This window comes from Leucoraja erinacea, chromosome 11 (assembly GCF_028641065.1).
Source record: "Leucoraja erinacea ecotype New England chromosome 11, Leri_hhj_1, whole genome shotgun sequence".
In the NCBI taxonomy this organism is placed as follows: domain Eukaryota; kingdom Metazoa; phylum Chordata; class Chondrichthyes; order Rajiformes; family Rajidae; genus Leucoraja; species Leucoraja erinaceus.
The window spans coordinates 45,364,852-45,388,666 of NC_073387.1; the positions used below are offsets into that span (position 1 = coordinate 45,364,852).

The 23,815-nt window shown below is 41.4% G+C and overlaps 1 protein-coding gene across 1 annotated transcript in view; it reads left to right on the forward strand.

Moving 5' to 3' along the window:
* Positions 1–23,815, forward strand: part of LOC129701743 (collagen alpha-1(XXIII) chain-like) — a 134,102-nt gene that overhangs the window by 53,057 nt on the left and 57,230 nt on the right. Inside the window, exon 5 of the mRNA XM_055643145.1 lies at positions 6,655–6,681. Within this exon, the coding sequence (XP_055499120.1) occupies positions 6,655–6,681 (27 nt within the window). The remainder of the gene's footprint in view (positions 1–6,654; positions 6,682–23,815) is intronic.

The following is a 23,815-nucleotide window of genomic DNA, read 5'->3' on the forward strand; positions in this document are numbered from 1 at the left end:
CTATAAACACGGAATTATCAGAGAAGTGATCTTACATGTGACATTGTCATTGATAATACTGTCTAAATAGATCATTCAGAATATTACTTTGACACAAACTTCCAGAGGAATGCTTGAAGGCTCATGTTAATTTTAGGTTTGATGTCCCCAATGTGCTTAAGTGTATAGTGATAATTTATTTATAGAATAGCGGAAAAATAACTTTATAATCATTTAGGAAACAATTAAGTGCAACAATATGGGAGCAATGCATGAATTATTGTTGGCTTTTAAAATTAAGATGGGCTGATTTGTCATTCTCTTCTGAAATTAGTTCAAAAGCTAGCATCATCAATTACAGCCTGAGAAGTCTCTGACTTCCAAGTGTTGCACACAGCACCTAATGTTCCCCAGCTTCTATTCCTAATATCCTGTTAACCATGTGGAATATAGCATTACTCCCTTGAAAGGAAAAGAAAATTCCAAGGGAATACATTTTGTTAAAAGCGCTCCTACCTTTTACCTAGAAAAATAGTGGACTCAGAAATAGGGCAATAAGTTCAAATTGGCCAGGGAAGCAAAGGGCCCCAGGGGAAATATTTTTGAAGTTGCGGGTGCTGATTCTCCACTCTTTAGCATGGCATTCCAAGGTCAGACAGTTCTCAGGTCATTGTAAAGTCGTTGCTGATTGCAGTGGAGCCTTCTCATAATTAGCATCTCTCAAGTGGTACAAGAAGAATGGAGGGAGGCCTTCGGTTCCTATGTTGTGAAGAAAACTGATATGTAAAGAAAAAAGGCCAAAGAAATTTATGGAAGAAGTACTTTGAAAGAAAGGGCTGCCTTAGATTTTCGTTGACCTAAGGTTCACTCACCACTTATTGGTAATTACCTCAGTTACTGTTGAGAATGTTCAAATACCTCTTCAATTATTGAAGGAGTTTAATGACCTATCCAACTCACCTTTTTTAATCCCATTTTGTAGTATCCCAGTTTGTACTTTCTTTCCCTATTAAAGACTGCTATTTTCTCTCTTCCTACGTTTAGTTTTATTGAATTTGTATTCAATAGCAGCAATTGGGAGAATTGGAAGGCCACCGATAAAATACATTGCATTCCCTAAGAACTTTTGCCTTCCCTAAGAACTTTTGCATTCCCTAAGAACTTTTGGATGGCCTTGTTTGAATATTGATTTAAATGTCAGGGGGGATAAAATTGAGCTGATTTTTCTATTTTAATAGTTTTATAAATTTGAAACCATTCATTTAATTCTGCCAGCCACCACCTCATTCATCAGTGAAGCCCTCATTTGTAGCGGTAACAATTGAACTTACTTTAGTTCAGAGTTACTCCATGGAAACAGGCCCTTTGGCCCACTGAGTCCTCACTGACCATGGATCAGCCATTCACACTAGTTCTACGTTTTCCCACTTTCACATCTACTCCCTACATGCAATTAACCTAAAAGCCCGCACATCTTTGGGATGTGGGATGTGGGAGAAAACCAGATAAGCCAGAGGAAACCCATGCACTCACAGGGAGAATGTGCAAACTCCACACAGACAGCACCCGAGGACAAGGATCAAACCCAGGTATCTGATGCTGTGAGGCAGCAGCTCTACTGGCTGTGCCACTGTGCTGCCCCGAACTGAAGAACTGAGGAAAAATAATTAATCAGAACTTTTAAATCAGTAGTTATACTTAGTCAATGAAAAGAGAATTGGAGAATCTTGAAACAGGTTAGGTTGGATTCTTGAAAAGATAAATAGACTGAAAAGAATTGAACCATTGTTAAGTTATGTAGTGTTTGCTGTTTCTGTTCTTTAAACATTAATTTCCAAATAATAGAATTGGATGTAATAATGGAATTATTATTATTATTATATCTAATAATGGATTTTGTATTCATGCAACACTCTTGCACTTTCCAACAAACAAACTTAGTAAGGTCTTTTGAACCAGAAGATGATTTGGTAAGAAATCCTTGTCAGTGAACCACTTTCAATATAATATCAAGGACATGTGAGTGAACAGGCCAATCTACCAAGTAGCAATTTAACTAATCAGAAGAATTCTTACTGAGAAGAATTATAAGACTAAACCAGAAAATGTAAGTTAGTTAATTCAATGGTAAATCATTTCAGAATATGAGCTATAATAAACAGAAAAGTATGAGTTCTGAGAGATAAAAAGAGATGAAAAAATAAAATGGTTCTTTAAATTTATAATTTTATTTACTTTTTTGTTTGAAAGGTCCCTAATAATGAGATAAAATCTGCAGGAATTAGTCGCATTTCAGATTAGACTAATTGTTTGACCTTTTATTGTGGTTAAAAATGTACTTACCCTGGAATTGGCATAACTTTTTCTTTATTATTTGGTGGACATTACAGCAGCTTTGTGCCATTTAATGTGCATCAACAGAGCTGCCTCTTGCCTAGGTACCTCAATTGTACTACATATGGAAATGCAGGGTAATAAGACTAGCAATTTCCTGAATGTTTTATGTCCAACTATATAAGCTGCTGTTCAATTTATACTTTGATAATAATGGGCCATAATGTACAATCATTTATAGGTTGAGTAGAAGAAACCTATATATTTTTGCATTCTTTAAGTACACATTATTCCTCAGAAGGAAAATTACATTTAATTGCAAGAGTAACCAATTAAAAGTTCTATCTCTGAAAAAAGTTATTATGGTACTAATTTTACTGTGTTAATTCATAGCAGGCATATGCAGACAGGGAGTTTACTTGCTTATTTTACAATTTATAGTCTATGGTGAACTATTTTATGTGGACTCAGTGTGGTAGATTTCTCCACATCAATTATTACTGAGGTGGAACATGAAGTGAATGCCACACCTATAATTAAGCAAATCCTTCCTACCTGTTAGATTGTGTATAGATTGGAAATTTTGGCATGAAAATGATATCCCACAACAAAGCAATAATGTCATTGCAGATGTGAGGCAGGCCTTGTTGTGGGGATGTAATTTTCATGCTGTTGAATGGACAGGTTTGGGGCAGGACCCAACACGAAAAGTCACCTGTCCATTCCCTCCACAGGAACTACCTCACCTGCCGGGTTCCGACAGCACTTTGTGTTTTGATATTATGGAGAGCTATGCTTTTGCCAAACCTAAGGGGACTGGGCAGGCTTACAGAAGCTACGTATATTGCAAGAACATCTACAGTACTCTGGAATGATTCGGTAGTTGCATGAACCACATTATCGTTGCATTTTGTGTTTCCCATGACTTACCGTCTGATGTAATTTGACAGACTGGAGGAGGAGATTGACCTCAAAAGAATTAGATTTAGACTTAGATTGAGATTTACCTCAAATGAGTTAGAGTTAGATTTAGCTCTTAGGGCTAAAGGAGTCATGGGATATGGAGAAAAAGCAGGAACGGGGATACTGATTTTAGATGATCCGCCATGATCATCTGGCTCGAATGGCCAAAGAGCCTACTCCTACATCTATGTTTCTATGCTTCTAAGAGTCAGGTTCCCTGCCTTTCTCTGCCTTCTCCATTTTGAATACAAATGAGCTAGGCCTGAAGGTTCTGCTCACTGTCACTGACATTCCTGTGCTATTGAGGCAAGGTAGCTGTCGACCTCCTAAAGACAGTTGGTCACGGCTAGACTGTGGAGATAGTGCACTTTGTTGACAAATTGTGCTGTGAGGAGAACTGTTCCAGGGTGCAACAGTAAACGTCCAGTGCTATCTCATAACTGGTACAACAAGTAATATCCATCAATTATACATTTATGGCTGTAAGACAAACTTAATACTGTACAAGGCTATTAAGGTACTATCTCCAAAATAATCGAGAACTTGGATGGCCTTTAGATTTAATTTGAAATGGGAGAAGTTAGCACACAACACTTTCAGACTGTGGGAACAGGAAATTGCATTCCTGTCCTCAGCCGATTTGCATTGGTATTCTGTACGAGAGCACATAGTACCAGCAGGGAGGCATAACCTGAATTTCCAGACTATTTTCTGTGCAAGCACGGCCCTTCAGTGTACAATTTCCAGATTTGTTTTGATCAATAAAATGTTTCACTGCAGTATATTAAAACTTAAAGCTGACCTAGTTATTTTAGTTCATTGTTTTTGATATAATCCTACAAATTACCATTGTAAATTTTAAGTATTTAATATTGAAATGCAAAAATATATAATTGTAAAGTTGATTTCCATGCGTAAATATAGTGAATAAAACCGTGAACAATGTAATTACTAATGCTATTTACCAATACTTATTATGCTGTGTTTAAGTCTGGCAGAATTCAAATGTTAATTTAAATATTTTAATAGATAATAAGCTTTGTTCTTAGGTATTTTTAAATTTCTTATTGATTTGTATTTTTAGAATTGCACAAAATTAGAAATATGAGAGCAATTTAATAATGATAAGATATCATTAAAAAATGTTTTAAAGATACAGCAGGAGAATTAGGCCATTCAGCCCATTGCGCCTGCTCCACCATTCGATCATGGCTCATCTACTTTTCCTCCTCAACCCCATTATCATGTCTTCTCCCTGTGGCCCTTGATGCCCTTACCTATCAATCTCCACTTTAAAATGACTTGGCCAACTCCACAGCAGTTTGTGGCAATGAATTCCACAGGTTCACCACCCTCCGTCTAAAGAAAATCCTCCTCATCTCTATTCTAAGGTACGTCTTTTTATTTAGAGGCCCTCTGATCCTAGACTCTCCCACTATTGGAAACATCCTCTCCACATTCACTCTATCCAGGCCTTTCATTATTCAGTAGGTTTCAAAGAGATTTCCCCTCATTAAAAGCTTTATATCGTTGTGTGGCAATATAAAAGGTGATTTTGTCATAAATGCTATTTGCTTTTTTGAGACGTTGACTCGAGATGCCGTGCTATTGCCGTGCTGATGGTCTGCTGCCCCTGTCCTCTGGTAGCTGTGCTGCCCCAAACACTCGTGCGTTACTTCTACCCACAGCAGTTTCAGGGGGGTGTGGGAGCCCGCAGGATAGCCCATGGGACTAATTTCCTCAGCAGCAGATGGAAGGAGGGCAAGACCTTAGTCTTCATTGGTGCTTGTCAGCCCTGGCACCATCACGTTGCATAGGCAACACTCTCACAAGCCCTTTCTTGCTTACTGGGAAACATGTAGCGTGCCATCTTTTTGCTGCTGCTCTGTCAAGCAGCAGAAACATGCTGGACCAGGTCAAATGCTTTGTCGAGACTCTGGTCTGCTGCACTTATCTTCAATGAAGCAAGTGGTAGAGTTCGTCGCTAGTAGATCTGCTACTTCACAGGCCCAGAGATCCGGGTTTGAACCTGGTGCTGTCTGTGTGGAGTTTGCATATTCTCTCTGGGACCGTGTGTGTTTCCTCTTGGTGCTCTGGTTACTTCCACATCTCAAAGACCTGCGGGTTTGTAGGTCGATTAGCCTCTGAAAATTGCCTCTTGTGAGGGGAGTGGATGCCAAAGTGGAATATCATAGACGGTGTGAATGGGGGTTCAATGGATTTGATGGGCCGAAGGGCTTGTTTCCATGCTGTATCCCAAAACAAAAACTAAATAATTTTCCATCTATGTGAGGGAGTGAAATATTAACATTTCCTGATAAAATCCAAATCCTAGTAAGCCACGTTATATTATAAGATTTGGGCTGCTACTACAGTTACCAGATGAAGTCAACAAAGATTCTTACTCCACCATCATATATGATTTCTTACATAAGTTCTTCTAAAACAGATTTGTGCCAAATAGATAATAAAACAAAAGAGGCAAAAGTAACAAGTTCTTGCTATTTTGGTTGATTCTTTGCCCTATTTGTTTTGTTTTGCAGGATACCCTGTAAGTGTTGAGGATGCTACAGAGTAGATTGCGTCTACTGAGTTAAGGAAACTCATCTCTTTTATCAATGTACAGTTTTTTAAAAATCTGATTGATTCACATTTTGTTATTAATTGTATATTTTGGTTAGGCCATTAAAAACAGATGTCGACTGCAGATCATTACTGAAATGCTGTGCCTGTTTTGTAACTATATACATTTAGTAACTAAACCTCTCACATTCATCAGCCCTGAAGCAGAATTGGCCAACACAGAGTCCTGCGATCACATGTGCCCTTGAGCAGTGTCAATCTAGCTCTCCACAGCTACATAACTCAGCCTTGCCGCTTATTCCCATTTTTATTTATCGTTTGAATTTTATAAACCTGGAGATTATGAAAGGTCTGTTTTAATAATGTTGCCATTCTGGTGGATACATCCGAAACTTCAACATTCAAGACTTGTAATTCAGGATTAGTTTCACTTTAATTTATTGTCACGGGTGCCAAGGTACAGTGAAAAGCTTTTTTGTTGTGTGCTAACCAGTCAGCAGAAAGACAACATATGATTATAATCGATTCATTTACATTGTATAGATATACGTATGATAAGGGAGTAACATTTAGTGCAAGGTAAAGCCAGCAAAGCCGGATCAAGGGTAGTCCAAGGGTCGCCAAAGAGGTAGATTGTAGTTCAGCACTGCTCTCTGGGCTATACATCGGGAATATTTCTCATTTGCCATTTAAGTTTAAAGAACTGTTAATTTTGTGTTACAGGAAAAAAATAATATGTGCATAAAAGATTTGACTGTTTTCTGTTTTCTTTTATGATTGAATCCCAAACCACAGGGAGAACCAGGAAGAGATGGCTATCCGGTAAATGACAATTATATTGACATTTGTTTTATATTCTCTGCATTTGCAATGAAATCTAAGAAAGATGGTACACTATTCACTATCAACTGGTTCATCAAAACATCAGGAATAATATTCTTTCTTAAAGAAACACAGTTTAAAATAATCCTCCTTATCTGATGATTTGAATAATCCTCTAGAACAAGGGTTCACAACCTGGGGTAAATTTCGCCTACCCAGGGGGTAAATTTGTTGATTCTGGATTTGTACATATTTTTTCTCATTGACTGACTGTGTTTGGTTCTGGTATACTGGTATCTGTTCATCATTAGTTGTTCATAAATAAGTGAAATAACATTGTTATATGCTATTAAAGTTGCCAGGGGTAAATGGGACGAAAAAGGTTGGGAACCCCTGCTCTAGAAGATATAACTTTTATTAGTAAACTAAAATTGATACAGGATTGATACAGGATAATAAGTATTGCTCTTAATTAATCTATGTGCTTAGACTTTTTGACTTAGAATTTTCAACATGATTATAAAAGATTTCATTCACAGATAATTAATACAATCTTATGAAGCAAAGCCCTAAAGAGTTTCAATTGATGTCACAGATGCTCTTAACTAAAGAGAGGGCCTTATCTTCCCCTTGTGTAGTCAATGACAGGTATCATAGTCATATGGACATGGCAAAATTACAGGTTCCCATTGGTTTAGAGGTTGATGAACTACACTCAGGCATGAACAGTGAGTGCTTTTCATTGGGGTGGGAGATTGCAACCTTCACGTGGTCCGCCCTGTTTCAACGAATGCAATCAACCTGGCGTGCACAATCAAATAAGATCAAATAGAACAAGTTGTCCTCCAACTTTAGGCTGTGCACGCCATACGTAAGAAGAAGAAGAAGAAGTGCTTTTCATTACAGCAAAACCTATCAATCCGTGAATACATAGATCATGTGTGACCACCACAAAGATCCTTATGGTTACCTCTGCCATGGATCAGGACAATTCACATGACCTATTTATCTTGAAACAGACACTGAGTAATTGTGGCCACAATAGTGTAATGCAGTGCCACATCCAGTGCAGTGAAAGACACATTTCCTGACCAAAAGAAAAATATCCACCATGTGCAGGATTCAGAGCAGGGTTGGTGAAGACAGCTGCAAAGACAGTGATGGATATTCTCTGTTTGCCTCCATGGGTGCAGCATCAAAGACACTAATGGACCCAATCTCAATAGTGAAACAGTTGCCAGACTTTCATCTTGCTGATCAACTCCATGTCCTCATCTGTGCAAATGAGGACAACCGGAATCGAGCAATTCAACATGTTTCACAATGTTACGTATCCAATCAAGAATAAGGGGTACAAGGAACTGCAGCTGCTGGTTTACAGAAAAAACGACACAGTGCTGGAGTAACTCAACGGGGCAGACAGCATCTCTGGGCAACGTGGATAGATGATGTTTCGGGTCATACACTCATTAGCTAATTAACAGCATATTCCTTTCTGAATATCTTCCACATAAATAAAAAAAAAACAGGAAATGCTGGAAACACTCAACAAGGCAGGCAGTACCTTTGGAGTTTGAAGACCCTGCATCAGACTGAGAAAGGTTAGAAATCAAACATATTTAAATCGTAAAGAATGCAGATGGATAGGGTAAACAAATAAAACAACTGTGAGCAAGAGAGACTAAATGGTTCAATAGATACTGGTTCCAGTTGTTACAGGCTGATGCTATTCATCAGAACTGGCCAATCTGCTACAAATGGGGAAGGAGTTTTCCTGGAATTATTCAACTCAACTTTGAACCCCTATAGCTGTAACATGCCTCAGTGAAAGATAAGATGCTTTTTTTAGGAGTTTACAATTGGCTTTACTGTGCCACGGTGTAAAAGGCCAAAGCCGATGAAGTTAGTGTTGGAGTACGATGGATAATTAAAGTTAACGCAAGTATTCGGTTCAAGCACAAAGTACCGGAGGATCGCAGCAGGTCAGGCAGCATCTGCGGAGGGAGTCGACAGGTGAAATTTTGAATCAGGTGCTTCAGGTTCCAACCCAAAACATCGTATGTCCGTATGGAAGCAGAGGCTGATGGCGGAAGGTTGCTTCTCGGACTGGAGGCCTGTGACTAGTGGTGTGCCCCAGGGTTCGGTGCAGGGACCCATTACTGTTTGTCATCTACATCAATGATTTGGATGAGAACATAGAGGGCAAGATTAGCAAGTTTGCTGATGATGCAAAAGTGAGTGGTTTTGCAGATAGTTAAGATGGTTGTGAAAGATTGCAGCAGGATCTGGATTGTTTGGCCAGGTGGGTGAAGGAATGGTTGATGGAATTTAATACAGAGAAGTGCGAGGTTTTGCATTTTGGGATGTCGAACAAAGGGCAGGATGTACACAGTAAATGGTAGTGTTGTAGAGCAGAGGGATCTGGGAGTACAGGTGCGTGGTTTCTTGAAGGTCAAGTTGCAGGTAGATAAGGTGGTCAAAAAGGCTTTTGGCACTTTAGCCCTCATCAGTCAGAGTATTGAGTATACAAGTTGGGAGGTCATGTTGCAGTTGTATAAGACGTGGGTGAGACTGCATTTAGAATATTGTGTTCAGTTCTGGGCACCATGTTATAGGAAAGATGTTGTCAAGCTTGAAAGGGTTCAGAAAATATTTACGAGGATGTTGCCAGAATTAGAGGGTGTGAGCTATAGGGAGAGGTTGAGTAGGCTGGGCCTCTATTCCATGGAGCACAAGAGGATGAGGGGGGATCTTATAGAGGTGTACAAAATCATGAGAGGAATAGATCGAGTAGATGCACAGTCTCTTGCCCAGAGAAGGGGAATCGAGGACCAGAGGATATAGGTTCAAGGTGAAGGGGAAAAGATTTAGTAGGAATCAAAGGGGTAACTTTTTCACACAAAGGGTGGCGGTTGTATGGAACATGCTGCCAGAAGAGGTAATTGAGGCTGGGACTATCCCATCATTTAAGAAACAGTTAGAGAGGTACATGGATAGGACAGGTTTGGAGGGATATGGACCAAGCGCAGGCAAGTGGGACTAGTGTAGCTGGGACATTGTTGGCAGGTTGAGCCAAAGGGCCTGTTTCCACATTGTAGCATTCTATGACTCTCTATTTGCCTCCACAGATGTTGCCTGACCCACTGAGTTTCCCCAACACATTTGTTTGATATAGATTCCAGCATCTACAGTTTCTCTTGATATCGGGTCACCTTTGCGGACTGAACAGAGTGTTCCGCAAAGTGTTCACTCAGCGATGCTGGCTCGAAGGGCCGAATGCCCTCCTCCTGCACCTATTTTCTATGTTTCTAACCACATTTTACATTCTCAATTGTAGTGGAGATCATATTGTGAGCTACACGCTAAGTTGGTAGAAATTCAAATGAATTGTTGCTTTACCCAGAAGTAGGGATGGCACAGTTGCGCAGCAGTAGAGTTGGTGCCTAAAGGGCCTGTCCCAGTAACGCGACTTTTCAGCGACTGTCTTCGACCTTCAAACTCCCGGGCACTCGCCTGAAAAACCTTGAGTTGGATCGACCATCAGCGATGAAACCGCGAGCCAGATCGACCATCTGCGCACGCTCACACACACACACACACACACACACACACACACACACACACACACACACACGCACGCACGCACACACACACACACACACACACACACACACACACACACGCACACACACACACACATCGCGAAGGCGGGAGCCAGGGAAAGCGGGGGAGCGCTGTCTGAAATTCACACCCGCGATGAACAGGAAAGTAAAAGACGGCTGACACAGTTACGGTAAGTCTTTTAGAGAGCGCAGAGAGGGGGGGGGGGGGGGGGAGAGAAGGGGGGAGAAGGGGGGGGAAGGGGGGGAAGAAGGGGGGGAGACACTTTTAAGAAGCCAGACAACTTTTAATAAAGTTTAGCGGGAATTTAACATTACCAGTCGGTTTACTTACCTTTTTTTTCTCAACGAGCTTTACCTTCAACTACCTTTGTTTCCTTCGATTGCCTTCGATTACCTACGATAGCATTACGACCTACTACGACCTACCTCGACTAAACCTACGAGTAAAAAAATATCATTTGTTTTCCATTTTTTACTCGCAAGCATTTTTCAGCATGTTGAAAAATACGCAGCGACCTAGTAGTACGCGGGGACTACTCTCAAGCATGAAGGAGAGTTACAAAGACCTCCTAGGACCTCGTGTCGACCATGCTGCGAGTATGAGTCGAGGGTAAACTCTTCTAAACTCGTCAATTAGGTTGCCGCAGTGGGACAGGCCCTTTACAGCTCCAGAGACCCTGACTATGGATGCTGCCTGTACGGAGTTTGTACGTTCTTCCTGTGACTGAGTGATTTTCCCTGGGTGCTCTGGTTTCCATCCACACTCCAAAGACCTACAGGTTTGTAGACTAATTGGCTTTGGTAAAGATTGTAAATTGCCCCGCTTGTGTACAATAGTGTTAGTGCACGGGAATCGCTAGTCGGCGCAGACACGGCGGGCCAAAGGGCCTGTTTCCGCACTGTATCTCTAAACTAAACTAAACATAGAAACGTAGGAAATAGGTGCAGGAGTAGGCCATTCGGCCCTCCGAGCCAGCACCGCCATTCAATATGATCATGGCTGATCATCCAAAATCAGTACCCCGTTCCTGCTTTTTCCCCATATCCCTTGATTCCTTTAGCCCTAAGAGCTAAACCTAACTCTCTTGAAAACATCCAGTGAATTGGCCTCCACTACCTTCTGTGGCAGAGAATTCCACAGATTCACAACTCTCTGGGTGAAAACATTTTTCCTCATCTCGGTCCTAAATAGCCTACCCCTTATTCTTAAACTGTGACCCCTGGTTCTGGACTCTCCCAACATCAGGAACATTTTTCCTGCATCTAGCCTCTCCAATCCTTTAAGAATTCCTTCTATTTTAATAGGTGTTCCTAAGTTAAGGAATGAGTTAAAAGGCAGGTATTGCAACTAATCTAATTTCATGAAAAGTCGCCTTGAGGAGGGAAGTGAGTGGAGAAGGAAAATAGAAATAAATGACAGAGGAAACTATGCCTTTTTCCATTGAAGGCAACTTGTTGGAGGTGGCCAGAATTACAGAGGATAATCCATTGAATGTGGAGGCTGGTGGGAGTGGAAGGTGAGGAAAGAGGAATCTTGCCCATGCCCTGGACGGGAAGGAAGTGAAGGAAATGTGGCTCAAAGCAGAAAGGAAACTCACAGTTAAGGAAAAGGAATGACACCTTGGAAGCACTTTTGTGGAAGGATGATAGATACAATGGCATCTGTGGGGCTGTGATGAATATTGCTGCTAACCTCTCCCCTGAGATGGAAATGAGAGATGAATCAGAGATGGACCTTTTGAAAATTGTGGGCAATTTGGAAATTGGCATCAATATTGATGAAACTTATACAAAAGCTGGAAGCCGCACCTATACAGTCATCTATGTACTGAGAGAGATGAGGACGAGGACATGATTAGAACTGAAACAATGGCTGTTCCACATACAAACAGGGAAACAGACATAGCCTGGACCCATGTAAGTTCCCCGCTAGTGGCATCTTGATTTGAAGTAAAAGAGTAGAGATTTTGAAAAAATGTTTACATTTAAAAAAGGTTCAGTTAAGTAAAGAAGGGTGGTGGTGGAGGAGAACTCAATAAAACACAGTCCAGGGATTTCTTCCAATCTAGTGTGCTGCATTCAGTGCCCATAATGTAATACTCTACTCTAGATTGAGTGACTGCCTTGTAGAGCATCTCCATAGATGACCTTGAGTTTGCAGTTGCCTCTCACTTAAATTCTCCATTCCATGCCAAAACTGATATCTTTCTATGGCCGCTTCCAATATTTCAATGCAGCCCAACATAAGTTCAAGATAGACATTAAAAGCTGGAGTAACTCAGCGGGTCAGACAGGATCTCTGGAGAAAAGGAATAGGCGATGTTTCGGGTTGGAACCCTTCTTCAGAATAAAGAAGACTGAAAAAGGGTCTCAACCCAAAATGTTACATATTCCTTTTCCCCAGCTTTTTATGACTATCTTTGGTTTAAACCAGCATCTGAAGTTCCTTCCCACAGCAAAGTACGATAAATGGACCTCATACCAAATTCTGACTGGGCAGGCTACTATATTACTTGGACATTGACATTGAATTCAACAGTTTCAGATAATCAGTCATTCCAGCTTGTTTCAGAATTGGCCAGGACACTAACCTCCAAAAACTCTATGTTTTTTCACTCCACAGATGTTATTTGACCTGCTAAATATTTCCAGCATTTTTTGTATATCAGACTTTTGAGCAACTATGACATTTGACACTGCTATGGCATATTTTTCTTTGTGTTCATTCATCTCCTATTAACATATTTTACAGACAAATCTACTCCATTTAACCCACCTCTCTGCCACCACAACCACCTCTCCACCTCCCTCCTCTCCACCTCGGCCCTCTCTCCCCTTCTCCCCTTCTCCCCATCTTAAAACATGTATGAATAAGAGACTGCAGATGTTGTAATCTTGAGGGGAGAAAAAGCTGGAGGAACTCAGTGGGTCAGGCAGCACCTGTGGAGGCAGAGAGATTGTCGATGTTTCCAGTCATAAGTGATAGGAGCAGAATTAGGTCATTCGGCCCATCAAGTTTACTCCGCCACTGCAGAGTCCCTTTACAGGCAGGTGAGTACGTTGGACAAGGACTGTGGTTCCCATGTCCAACATCAGCCTGTTGAGACACTCTGTTCAGATCTATGCCTTGGGAACGGACACCAGGCAGACCCAGGAGAAGGTTCATGGATGTTCTTCAGGCCTCCTTAAAGAAATGCATTGACCACTGGGACTGACCTGTCACTTGTTAAAGTGGAGACGGATGGATATGGAAACGAGTCTTTGCATTGGCAGCTTACAAGTGCACTGGAAGGAGCAGACCACCTCACAAACTACCCACCTGCCCACCCAGTCAGTCAACAACTGCCACATCTATGCAGGAGTCTGTGGTTCAGAAGCACCAAAGCTGGATTGGAAGTCAGTCATCCTTGATGCTTCGGGGCTGCTGAAGGAGAAGGAAAAAAAATGTTTGTGTACTTGTTTGTATAAACTTGTTAAAGCAATTTTGGATTTAATTGCATTATTAGAAACATGCAAACATCTTCCTGTTTCTCTGTATTCCACCTGCATTGTCTATAATCAACAGTAAATTTGACTTGAAAGTAAGCAGTCTACCCTTGGGGTGCCTCCAAGGTTGTTCTGTAACAAGGTTCAATTGAAAATATGTAAAAGCCATCTGGAGCCATTCAACTAGGTTCCCTGCATAACAAAAGTACCTCAACTCCAACTTGTGGCTTCTTTTAAACCTAGAAATTCATTTTGTGGTGAAATTAATTTATGTTAATAGTCCTCAAATTACAATCATTGACGAAACCAGCAGGACTTGGAAAGGTAGACAAAAGTGCTGGAGAAACTCAGCTTCTTCAGGGTTTCGGCCCAAAACGTTGCCTATTTCCTTCGCTCCATTGATGCTGCCGCACCCGCTGAGTTTCTCCAGCACTTTTGTCTACCTTCGATTTTCCAGCATCTGCAGTTCCTTCTTAAACACAGGACTTGGAAAGGGTTGTGAATCTCTTCCAGTGATTAAGTGAAGTGCATAGCTCTCATGCCTGTTCAGATACTCCACCAGGGTTTGTGGCATTGGACAAAAGATAGTTAAAAGCAGTGCTGTGGCATTTTGCCCAAAAACTCATGTACTAAAGTATGATCTGTGCGCTTCCCAGTGGCAGCTAAATTCAGAGCTTATGACCACTACCTCACTGACTCCTGGGAATCAGTCTGCTTAACCTGTTCGCTGCCAAGTTTTGTTTTTTTTCACTATTGGCCATGACCCGAGAATACTCGGGGGTGGCACTGAACAGGTTAAAGAATTTTCCTCATGACAGCACAGACAGTGACAGAAAAGGCAATCACAGAGCTGAGGGGAAAGACGGGATGGGGATGGGGGAATCTTTGTATCTCAGGCTCTCTGTGCAGTGGTTTGGCTTATTTAACTATCATGTTGCGAGTGGCTTCAAAACAGATGTGGGCTGATCATAATGTGCAGCTCAGCATTGATTTAAACTAAAAGGCTTTGCAAACTAAAGGGCGTATCAGTGGCACTGGTTCCATAATCCCAATTGTTAGAAATCAATGCTGATGGATGCAGTGCAAGACATTGATGTCACAATGTAAACCCTTTACTTGCCGACTCATTGCCAAGTACTACATGATGTACTCCTAGTTTATATGTGAGTGTATATATAACGTGAAGGTTGTAGATCACACCCAATAATTCCATTATACATATTCAATGCAAGAAATATATATAGTTCTGTAGGTGCTTGAAGTGCCATTAGGTGCTTGACTGAAAAAGAACTGCCATGTAAGTGCCTGGACCATTTTCCCAATGAGTGCAATTTCACAAGTGCAATCTAACCGTGATAAAACTACTTATCTGTGTTATTTATATAAGAAAAATGTGCACAAACGGACCCAATTTCCAAGCTTGAGACTTACCTTTGTGGACCCAACCCATTGTCCATCAAGAGTGGTAAGATTCATTTTTGGATCCGACCACTAAACTAGAGCATGAGCATTGGCCACTCTACTTGGGTACTTCTGTGGCCTGGTCGTATTCATTAAACAATCAAGGTAGAGTTCGTTTCTCTACATTCTGTCGTGTAGAACCCTTACTTTTGGAATACTTGTCCGCTCGACCAAAGCAGCGTGAATGTTTTGTCCGGTAGACTATTAAACTTGCATTGAGGTATACATACAGTGTTGTGGCTTGTGGCTGAATCGGGCTAGTACTTTGTACACAACGATAAAATCGGTGTTTAAAAGAGCTAAGCATCCTGAGACAAAAGTTAAGTGCAGTATTAACTCCCTTTAAGCTTCCAGCAGGCGGAAGAAATGAAAAATCTCCTTTAAACTTTTAACCTTTCAAAGATAGTTGTTTTACATGCAAGTATTTAGGCAAGGGCAGATTTTGCTCCTGAAGAGCATGGTTAAGGTTAGACCCTGGCAGGAGACTAAAGAAAATCCAGACCATTCTCAGATCTGTGGTTGCAGCATACTCTCTAAACTGGAAAACTGTCAATAATTCTGCAAAGCTAAAAGCTATTATCTCAGTAATGAGCCACAGGAATTGGACACACTTGACTTAGAATTTTTTATTTGGTTACTCTTCAAAGCTGGCCCAAAGATACTTTTGCATTCTGGGCACCATGCATAAAAATAAACAATAACAGTGAACAACAGGGAAGTGATGCAGTGATGCAGATGCATTGCCTCAAGACAGAACTCTGAAACAATAGGCATAACGTCAACAACTCATTTTACATTTCTTGAAAGCTTTGTACAATATTCTTATTTGCTGGAATATTTTGCATGGGAATAATTGCCGTCAGTATTGCAATATGACATTTGGGAATTATTGCCCAAACTATACTGGAAGAAAGAGACTCATTGGGCAGATATGGTTCAATGGCGCGTTATTTGTCACAAATTCAACTGCACAGTGAAATAATTTTTGCATATATTACACATGTTGGCGTTCCCATTTATGGAGCCATCATTCAAAGTCCAAAGTCCGCGCATTTGAATAGAACTAACCTGTTGTATAATTGTTACAAATCATTCACAGGGTGAGGGTCCGTTTTCACTGAACATTCAATGTAAGGTTTATTTTTCTATGTTTTATGGTAGAATTCTTACCTTTTGGAATTTTCCTTATCATGGCACAATATATTTAACCGTAATGAAGCATGTGATTCTATGTGAAAACTAGGATGACACTTAAACTTGAAGGATATATGTTAAACTTCCTGTTAAGATTCTTTGTTTAATCCAACCAGATGGAATTGGCACGGAATCTCAAAAGCTGATAGCTCCAAGATGAGAGTGACAAACATTCACGCTAATGCAACTGAACATTACACCACCAATTGTTTCAACTGCTACTTTACTTTTTGTTCACTTTAGTGTCTTCATTTAACTTTGCCTTATAATATTTCCCAAGGCCATGCAGGTCGGTGGGGGCTCTCCAAAACGGCTGCCCTGCCAGCAGCGTATTAGTCATTTTTACTTTTTTAGATTTTTTAGTATGTCCAAATGTGCCTCTCGGTGTGTCTTGTGTGGGGGGTCGTGAGGGGGGGTAAGGGGGAAACCACTTTCAGTTGCCTCCTCCACGGAGAGGCGACTTTTTCCGTGTCGCCTCCCTCGCGGCCTAACACCAAGGATTGGTGCGGCCTTTCCTGGAGTCGGGCCCGGAGCTTCAGCAGCGGGCGCAGCATGGATTTTTTCCGATCACTGGCCGATCACGACTGTTCAGCCTGAAGCCGCGGTCTGCGGAGCTTCTAGCCGCGGGTGCAGTGTCTGGAGCCTGGGATCCCTTGTTGGGGATCCCCTGAGAAGAGCTTCTAGCCGCGGGTGCAGCATGGACTTGCCATCCGGAGCGGGACCCCTCAATGCGGATCCCTGGAGAAGATCTACAACCGCCGGCCTGCGGCCTACATCATCTTGAAGCCGCGGTCTCCGGTAGGGAAGCACCGATTCGGGACTTACCTTCCAGAAGAGAGGGCCCGTACATCTGGCCGCCCGCAGCAGCGACTGTGGAGGATCATGGCCCCGATCACGGGGGAACAATGAGGGAGGACTGACTACTTTGTGCCCTCCACCACAGTGATGAATGTTTGTGTTCAATTTTTATTGTGTATTGTGTGTTCTTTTTTATTGTACCGCTGCTGGCAAATTCATTTCACTGCACTTTATTGTGTATGTGATGAATAAATCAGATTGATTGATTGATTGATCATTTATAGTCGAGAAGGTGAGTAGGCAATCTGCCTCTTTCATTTTAACGGGTAGAGATGCTGCCTCACAGCACAAGAGACACGGGTTCCTTCTTGATATTGGGTGCTGCCTGTGTAGCATTTGCTTGTTCTCCCTGTGGACACATGAATTCCCTCCAGGTGCCCTGGTTTCCTCCCACATCCCAAAGACTTGCAAGTCTGTAGGCTAATTGGCCTCTGTAAATGCACCTCGTGACTAGGGAGTGGATGTGAAAGTGTAATAATGTAGATCAATTGTGAATGAGCGATTGGTGGTCGATGTGGACTCGGTGAGCCAAACAGCCAGCTTCCATAATCAATCAATTCATCAATGAATCTTTCATGCTCTATCTGGGCTGGTATGGAGTTTCCTAGTTCTTGGTATTTTGCCAGAGTAGCATGACTCAGACGAGTAATTAATTTGAATGAAGATTGTGCCATTTACACATTCTAACATGCCAGGTTAGAAATGCATTGATCCCGCATGCCCTATTATTGTATATATTATTGAATCAGAAGCAGTTGAATATATTATGTATATCTAAGCCCCCATACCCTAGTTTCAAACATTTATCATGCAACACTCTCCGTATTGTCGTCCAATTTTACCAGCTTCCATCACGTACAACTAAATCAAAACCATTCTTTTTATGCCATTCGATTTGTTGTGAATCTGCTGGCTGAATCAGTGGCGGCAGCAGATTCAGAGTAACTTTGACGTGAAAATTGCCTACCTACTTGAGAACAATATATTTGCTTGCCAACAAGGAAAGAACAGGCCAGTAGAACTAATTGGCTAATGATTTTAGAATACCTGCACAGGCATGAATTCTTGAGTAATCTCCCTTTATATTGTTTGATTCTATTCAGTGAATCTTCATAACGAGATACGTGGATCCAAAGTTGGAATAACATGTTGTAACCTCATAATAATTTGTTTTTTTCTTATGAAGCCCTGGAGATTGTGACTCATTACAGTCAGTTATTTATTAACTTTCATTTTACCTTAATCCTTAAAGGGTGGTGAGGAGGGAAAGTCATGGTGCAATGCATTTGCATGGTTCACTAAGTTGTAAGGCATGTCTATAACAGTCTGAGCTTGATATCCAGGTGACGTGTAAACCATTACTATTTCAAAGGCCACGCTATGGCCACAGTTAATTAAATGTGTCTATTCACCAGATAATGTTAATAACTTTCCCAATATCTGGTCCAACCACACCCAACGTGGTCTGAAAATCCATTTAAAGCACATTGTTGCAACAATAATGGGAGAAGGCACGGGATTTAAAACATGACTGGAGATTACAGCTCCCTCCACAAACTATTCCCTTTCTACCCATCGCCATTCCCACCATTATTTTACATATGTACATACAAATCAGTAAGAGTAGGCCATTGTGGCACCTGCTTGCTGCAACATTTAATATGATCCTGGTTTATTTAATTACAATCTCAGCTCTGCATTCTCATTTACACATGGTAAACATTCATCCCCTGCTTTCCTAGTATCTATCCTCTTCTGCTTTAAAATATTCAAAGATGCTGCTTTGAAAGTGAGTGTTTCACCACCCTCTTAGAGAAACAATTTTTGCTTCATCTGTCATAATGAACAACCCATTAGTTTTGAATTGTGATTCCTAGATTTATCCACAAAAGAAACATCCTCTCCATATCTACAGTGTCAAGAGCACACAATATTTCACCAGGATCCTGTACAACTGCAGTCGGACTTTCTTGCTACTAAACTCAAATCCTCTCGCAATGAAGGCCAACATGCCATTAGCTTTCTTCACTGCCTGCTGTACCTGCATGCTTACGTTCAGAGACTGATGTACAAGCACGCCCAGGTCCTGTTGCACCTCCCCTTTTCCTAATCTGACATCATACAGATAATAATTTGTCTTCATGTTCTTGCCACCAAAGTGGATAACCTCACATTTATCCACCATTATACTGCATCTGCCCACTCACCCAACCTATCCAAGTCACCCTACATCCTCATAGCTTCCTCCTCGCAGCTCACACTGCCACCCAACTTTGTGTCATCACAAACTTGGAGATGTCACATTTAATTCTCTCATCTAAATCGTTAATATATATTGTAAATAACTGACACCCCAGCACTGAGCCTTGCGGCACCCCACCATTCACTGCCTGCCATTCTGAAACGGACCCGTTAATTCCAACTCTTTGCTTCCTGTCTGCCAACCAGTTTTCTATCCATGCCAATATCCTACCCCTAATACCATGCGCTCTAATTTTACACACTAATCTCTTGTGTGGGATCTTGTCAAAGGCTTATTAAAAGTCCAGATATGCCACATCCACTGGCTCTCCATTATCCATTCTACTTGTTACATCCTCAAAAAATTCCAGCAGATTAGTCAATCATGATTCCCCCTTCATAAATCCAAGCTGACTTTGACTGATCCTGTCACTGGTTAAATGCGCTGCTATAACATCTTTAATAATCGACTCCAGCATTTTCCCCACTACCGTAAGGCTAGTTTACGGCGTTACGGCGCGGGCGCGGGCACACCGCGACGCCCTGTGTCTCCCTTTCAAGGGAGATGCTAAAAATGCATTTCGTTGTCTCTGTACTGTACACTGACAATGACAATAAATTGAATCATTTCTTTTTCTAACCGGTCTATAATGTGGCCCTTGTGGCTAAGGGGATCAGGGGGTATGGAGAGAAGGCAGGTACGGGATACTGAGTTGGATGATCAGCCATGATCATATTGAATGGCGGTGCAGGCTCAAAGGGCCGAATGGCCTACTCCTGCACCTAATTTGTATGTTTCTATAATTCCCTGTTTTCTCTCTCCCTCCTTTCTTAATAAGTGGAGTTACCCCCCAGTCCACAGGAACAGATCCAGTCATGAGAACATTGGAAAAATGATCACCATGATTTCTAGGACAACTTCCTTGAGTACTCTGGAATACAGACCATCAGGCCCCGGGGATTTATCTGCCTTCAGCCCCAGTTTACCTAACACTATTTCCTGACTAATGTGGATTCCTTTCAGTTCCTCCCTCCCACTAGACCCTCGGTCCCCTAGTACTTCTGGGAGATTGTTTGTGTCTTCCTTATTGAAGACAGAACCAGTACTCATTTAACTGTTCTGCCATCTCCTTGTTTCCCATTATAAATTCACCTGTCTCTGACTGTAAGGGACCTACATTTGTCTTCACTGATCTTTTCCTTTTTACATATCTAAAGAAGCTTTTACAGTCAGTTTTTATATTCCCCACAAGCTTTTTTTCATGCTCTTTTTTTCCCCCTCTTAATTAACCTCTTTGTCCTCCTCTGTTGAGCTCTAAATGTCTCCCAGTGCTCTGGTTTGCTGCTTCCCTGGCCAATTTATATGCCTCTTCTTTGGATTTAACTGCCTCTTCTTTGGATTTAACTAGGTGATAACTGTTCTTAAATTATGCCTGATGTGTTACTGTTACCGTGAAAAAATTGTTTTGATTCTGGGTACTGAGGGTTTAACTGTGAACTCTTAGCATTTATCGCAGTTGCTGCCTCAAAAAGGCTGCCAGTATCATCAAAGACCCACACCATCCTGGCCACACACTCATCTCCCTCCTACCTTCAGGTAGAAGGTACAGGAGCCTGAAGACTGCAACGACCAGGTTCAGGAATAGCTGCTTCCCTACAGCCATCAGGCTATTAAACCTGGCTCGGACAAAACTCTGGAACATTAATAACCCATTATCTGTTATTTGCACTTTATCAGTTTATTTATTCATGTGTGTATATATTTATATCATGGTATATGGACACACTGATCTGTTTTGTAGTAAATGCCTACTATGTTCTGTGTGCTGAAGCAAAGCAAGAATTTCATTGTCCTATCAGGGACACATGACAATAAACTCACTTGCACGTGCACTTGCATTAACATTGTTTATACATGAAATAATATATCATGAGCAAACCCAATTAATAATCTATCACTAACTGACTGCAGGTCCAGTTCTGCACAAAAAAGCCCCAAAAGTGAAAGTTGTGCACAGTTCTTCCAGTTTTTTTTTTAATTTTTAAAAATATTTTATTTTATGAGAAGTAAGTACAATCATATGGCACCAAAGTGCCTAATATATAGTTCAATAATACATTTTATGTACAGCTTCTTATTTTTTTTTGTTATGATAAAGAACAATAAGAATAAGAAAAAGAAATTAGATAGTAAATGATAGAAAGACGTGAAATATATAGTGTGTGAAGAAGAATAAAAAAAAAAGAATGAATGAAGAAAGTTGAAGAAAAGAAAATAGGAAAAAGAGAATAAGACATAAAGAAAAGAAGTAAGGAGATCATTGTTTATAATCTTGACCATCCCTCGTCCAGTCCTGCAACAGACAGTTCTTCCAGTTAAAACATTTTTATAAATGTTCTAAATGGCTCATGTTTACCAAGTGGAAAGCTAAACCATCCAGACCCCCTGAAAAGAACCTTTTGACTTGTCCTGAATTAGTTAACTTCATATAATTGCTTGCAGGGAGCAGGGTTACAAAGGGAAAACTGGTTAGATTTCCTGTTCCTGATAGTTATTCAATTACATTTGATGGAAGTCTGCGTGTGCATGTCAGGTGGGATGGGAATGTTTTGAGCAGTAATGGCCCCAGAAATCATATGCCCTGCAATACTTGTGTCCACGTTAGTCCATTAACCGTGGCAAGTTGTGTGAACTGCCAGAGCACAGTCAGCAAAGATTTTACATATTTTCGTAGTGTTATATCTGTGTAACAACTCCTCCATGATATATGTGTATATGTGTCACATTCCATGTAATGACTTACAGTTGGTATTTCTATTCCAATGACTAAAAGCTCACCATAGATCTTTATCCCATACCTGGCACTATTATTCCAGCATTACTATATTGCAATGTTTCGAATTGTACCCTAATTTAACAACTAGAGAAAAAAACTTGCAGCATCCTATCAGTTGGGCTTTAGAGAGAACTGCTAATTTATTGTGGGGAGACAAATTGAAAATTGTTGTGATTTTACAGTTTTTTGAAGCTGTTTTGTGCAGGAATCCTGGCAAAGAAATAGAGGTGTTCTCAATATATTTAACTGGCCAACTAAACTCTTGCTGAGTGGAAGACGATGCTGATTCTCTGCCTCCTCATAATATTTATTTCCCTAGATTTTCATTGAATTGATGTAACTATGTATGACTTTACTCTAAAGGGGCTGTCCCACTGCAGCGACCTAATCTGCGCGTTTAGAAGAGTTTGCCCTCGACTCAAACTCGCAACATGGTCGACACATGGTCCTAGGAGGTCCTATGAGGTCACTGGAATTCTCCTTCATGCTCGAGGGAAGTTCCCACATACTCGCGGCCTCAGTTTAGTCGAGAAAAAAATTTCAGCATGTTGAAAATTTTTCTGCGATTAAAAATTGGTCGGCATGGTTCTTTTGAACTCGTAGTGCAGTGGAGTGGGGTCGCTATGTAGTTACAGGCAGTCGAGGGCAGCCATAGACAATCTCCTTTGCTGACCGGGCATTTTGATTGGCTCATTGGAGTTTTCAGGAACAAGGAAAACCGACCGGTAATGTAAAATGCCCGCTAAACTTTATTATAAGTTGTCTGGCTTCTTAAAAGTGTCTCCACTCCTTCTCCCCCCCTTCTCCCCCCTTCTCTCCCCTTCTCTCCCCTTCTCTCCCATTCTCTCCCTTTCTCTCCCCCTCTCTCTCCCCCTCTCCCCCCCCCCCTCCCCCCCTCCCCCCTCTCTCCCTTCCCCCCCCCCCCCCCGCTCTCCAAAGGACTTACCGTACACTGTGCAGCCGTTTTGTACAGTCCTCTTCATCGCCGGTGTGAATTTCATACAGCGCTCCCCCACTTTCCCTGGCCCCCAGCCTTTGAGATGTGTTTTGTGTGTGTGTGTGTGCGGTCAGTTGATCCAGTTCGCGGTTTCATCGCTGACGGTCGATCCAGCTCAAGGTTTTTCAGGCGAGTGCCCTCGAGCTTGAAGGTCGAAGAAATCGCTGAAAGGTCGCATCAGTGGGACACGCCCTTAAGAACACTGAAGTAAACTCTTCTTCAGTTCTTTCTCTGTTTTCCCTCCGCTCGCTTCTGAACACAATGTTTGTGTTTAGCTGACAATCCCTGTGTCTTATGTTGAAGAGTGAAAATTGCAGGGCATTTCCTATACAAATATATATATATATCTCACATCCACCTGGATATGGAATGGTGCAGTTCTCAGGTGGTGGGGTACAGCAGAGCATTTCCCCTGAATATTTTCCTCCTTTGGCATG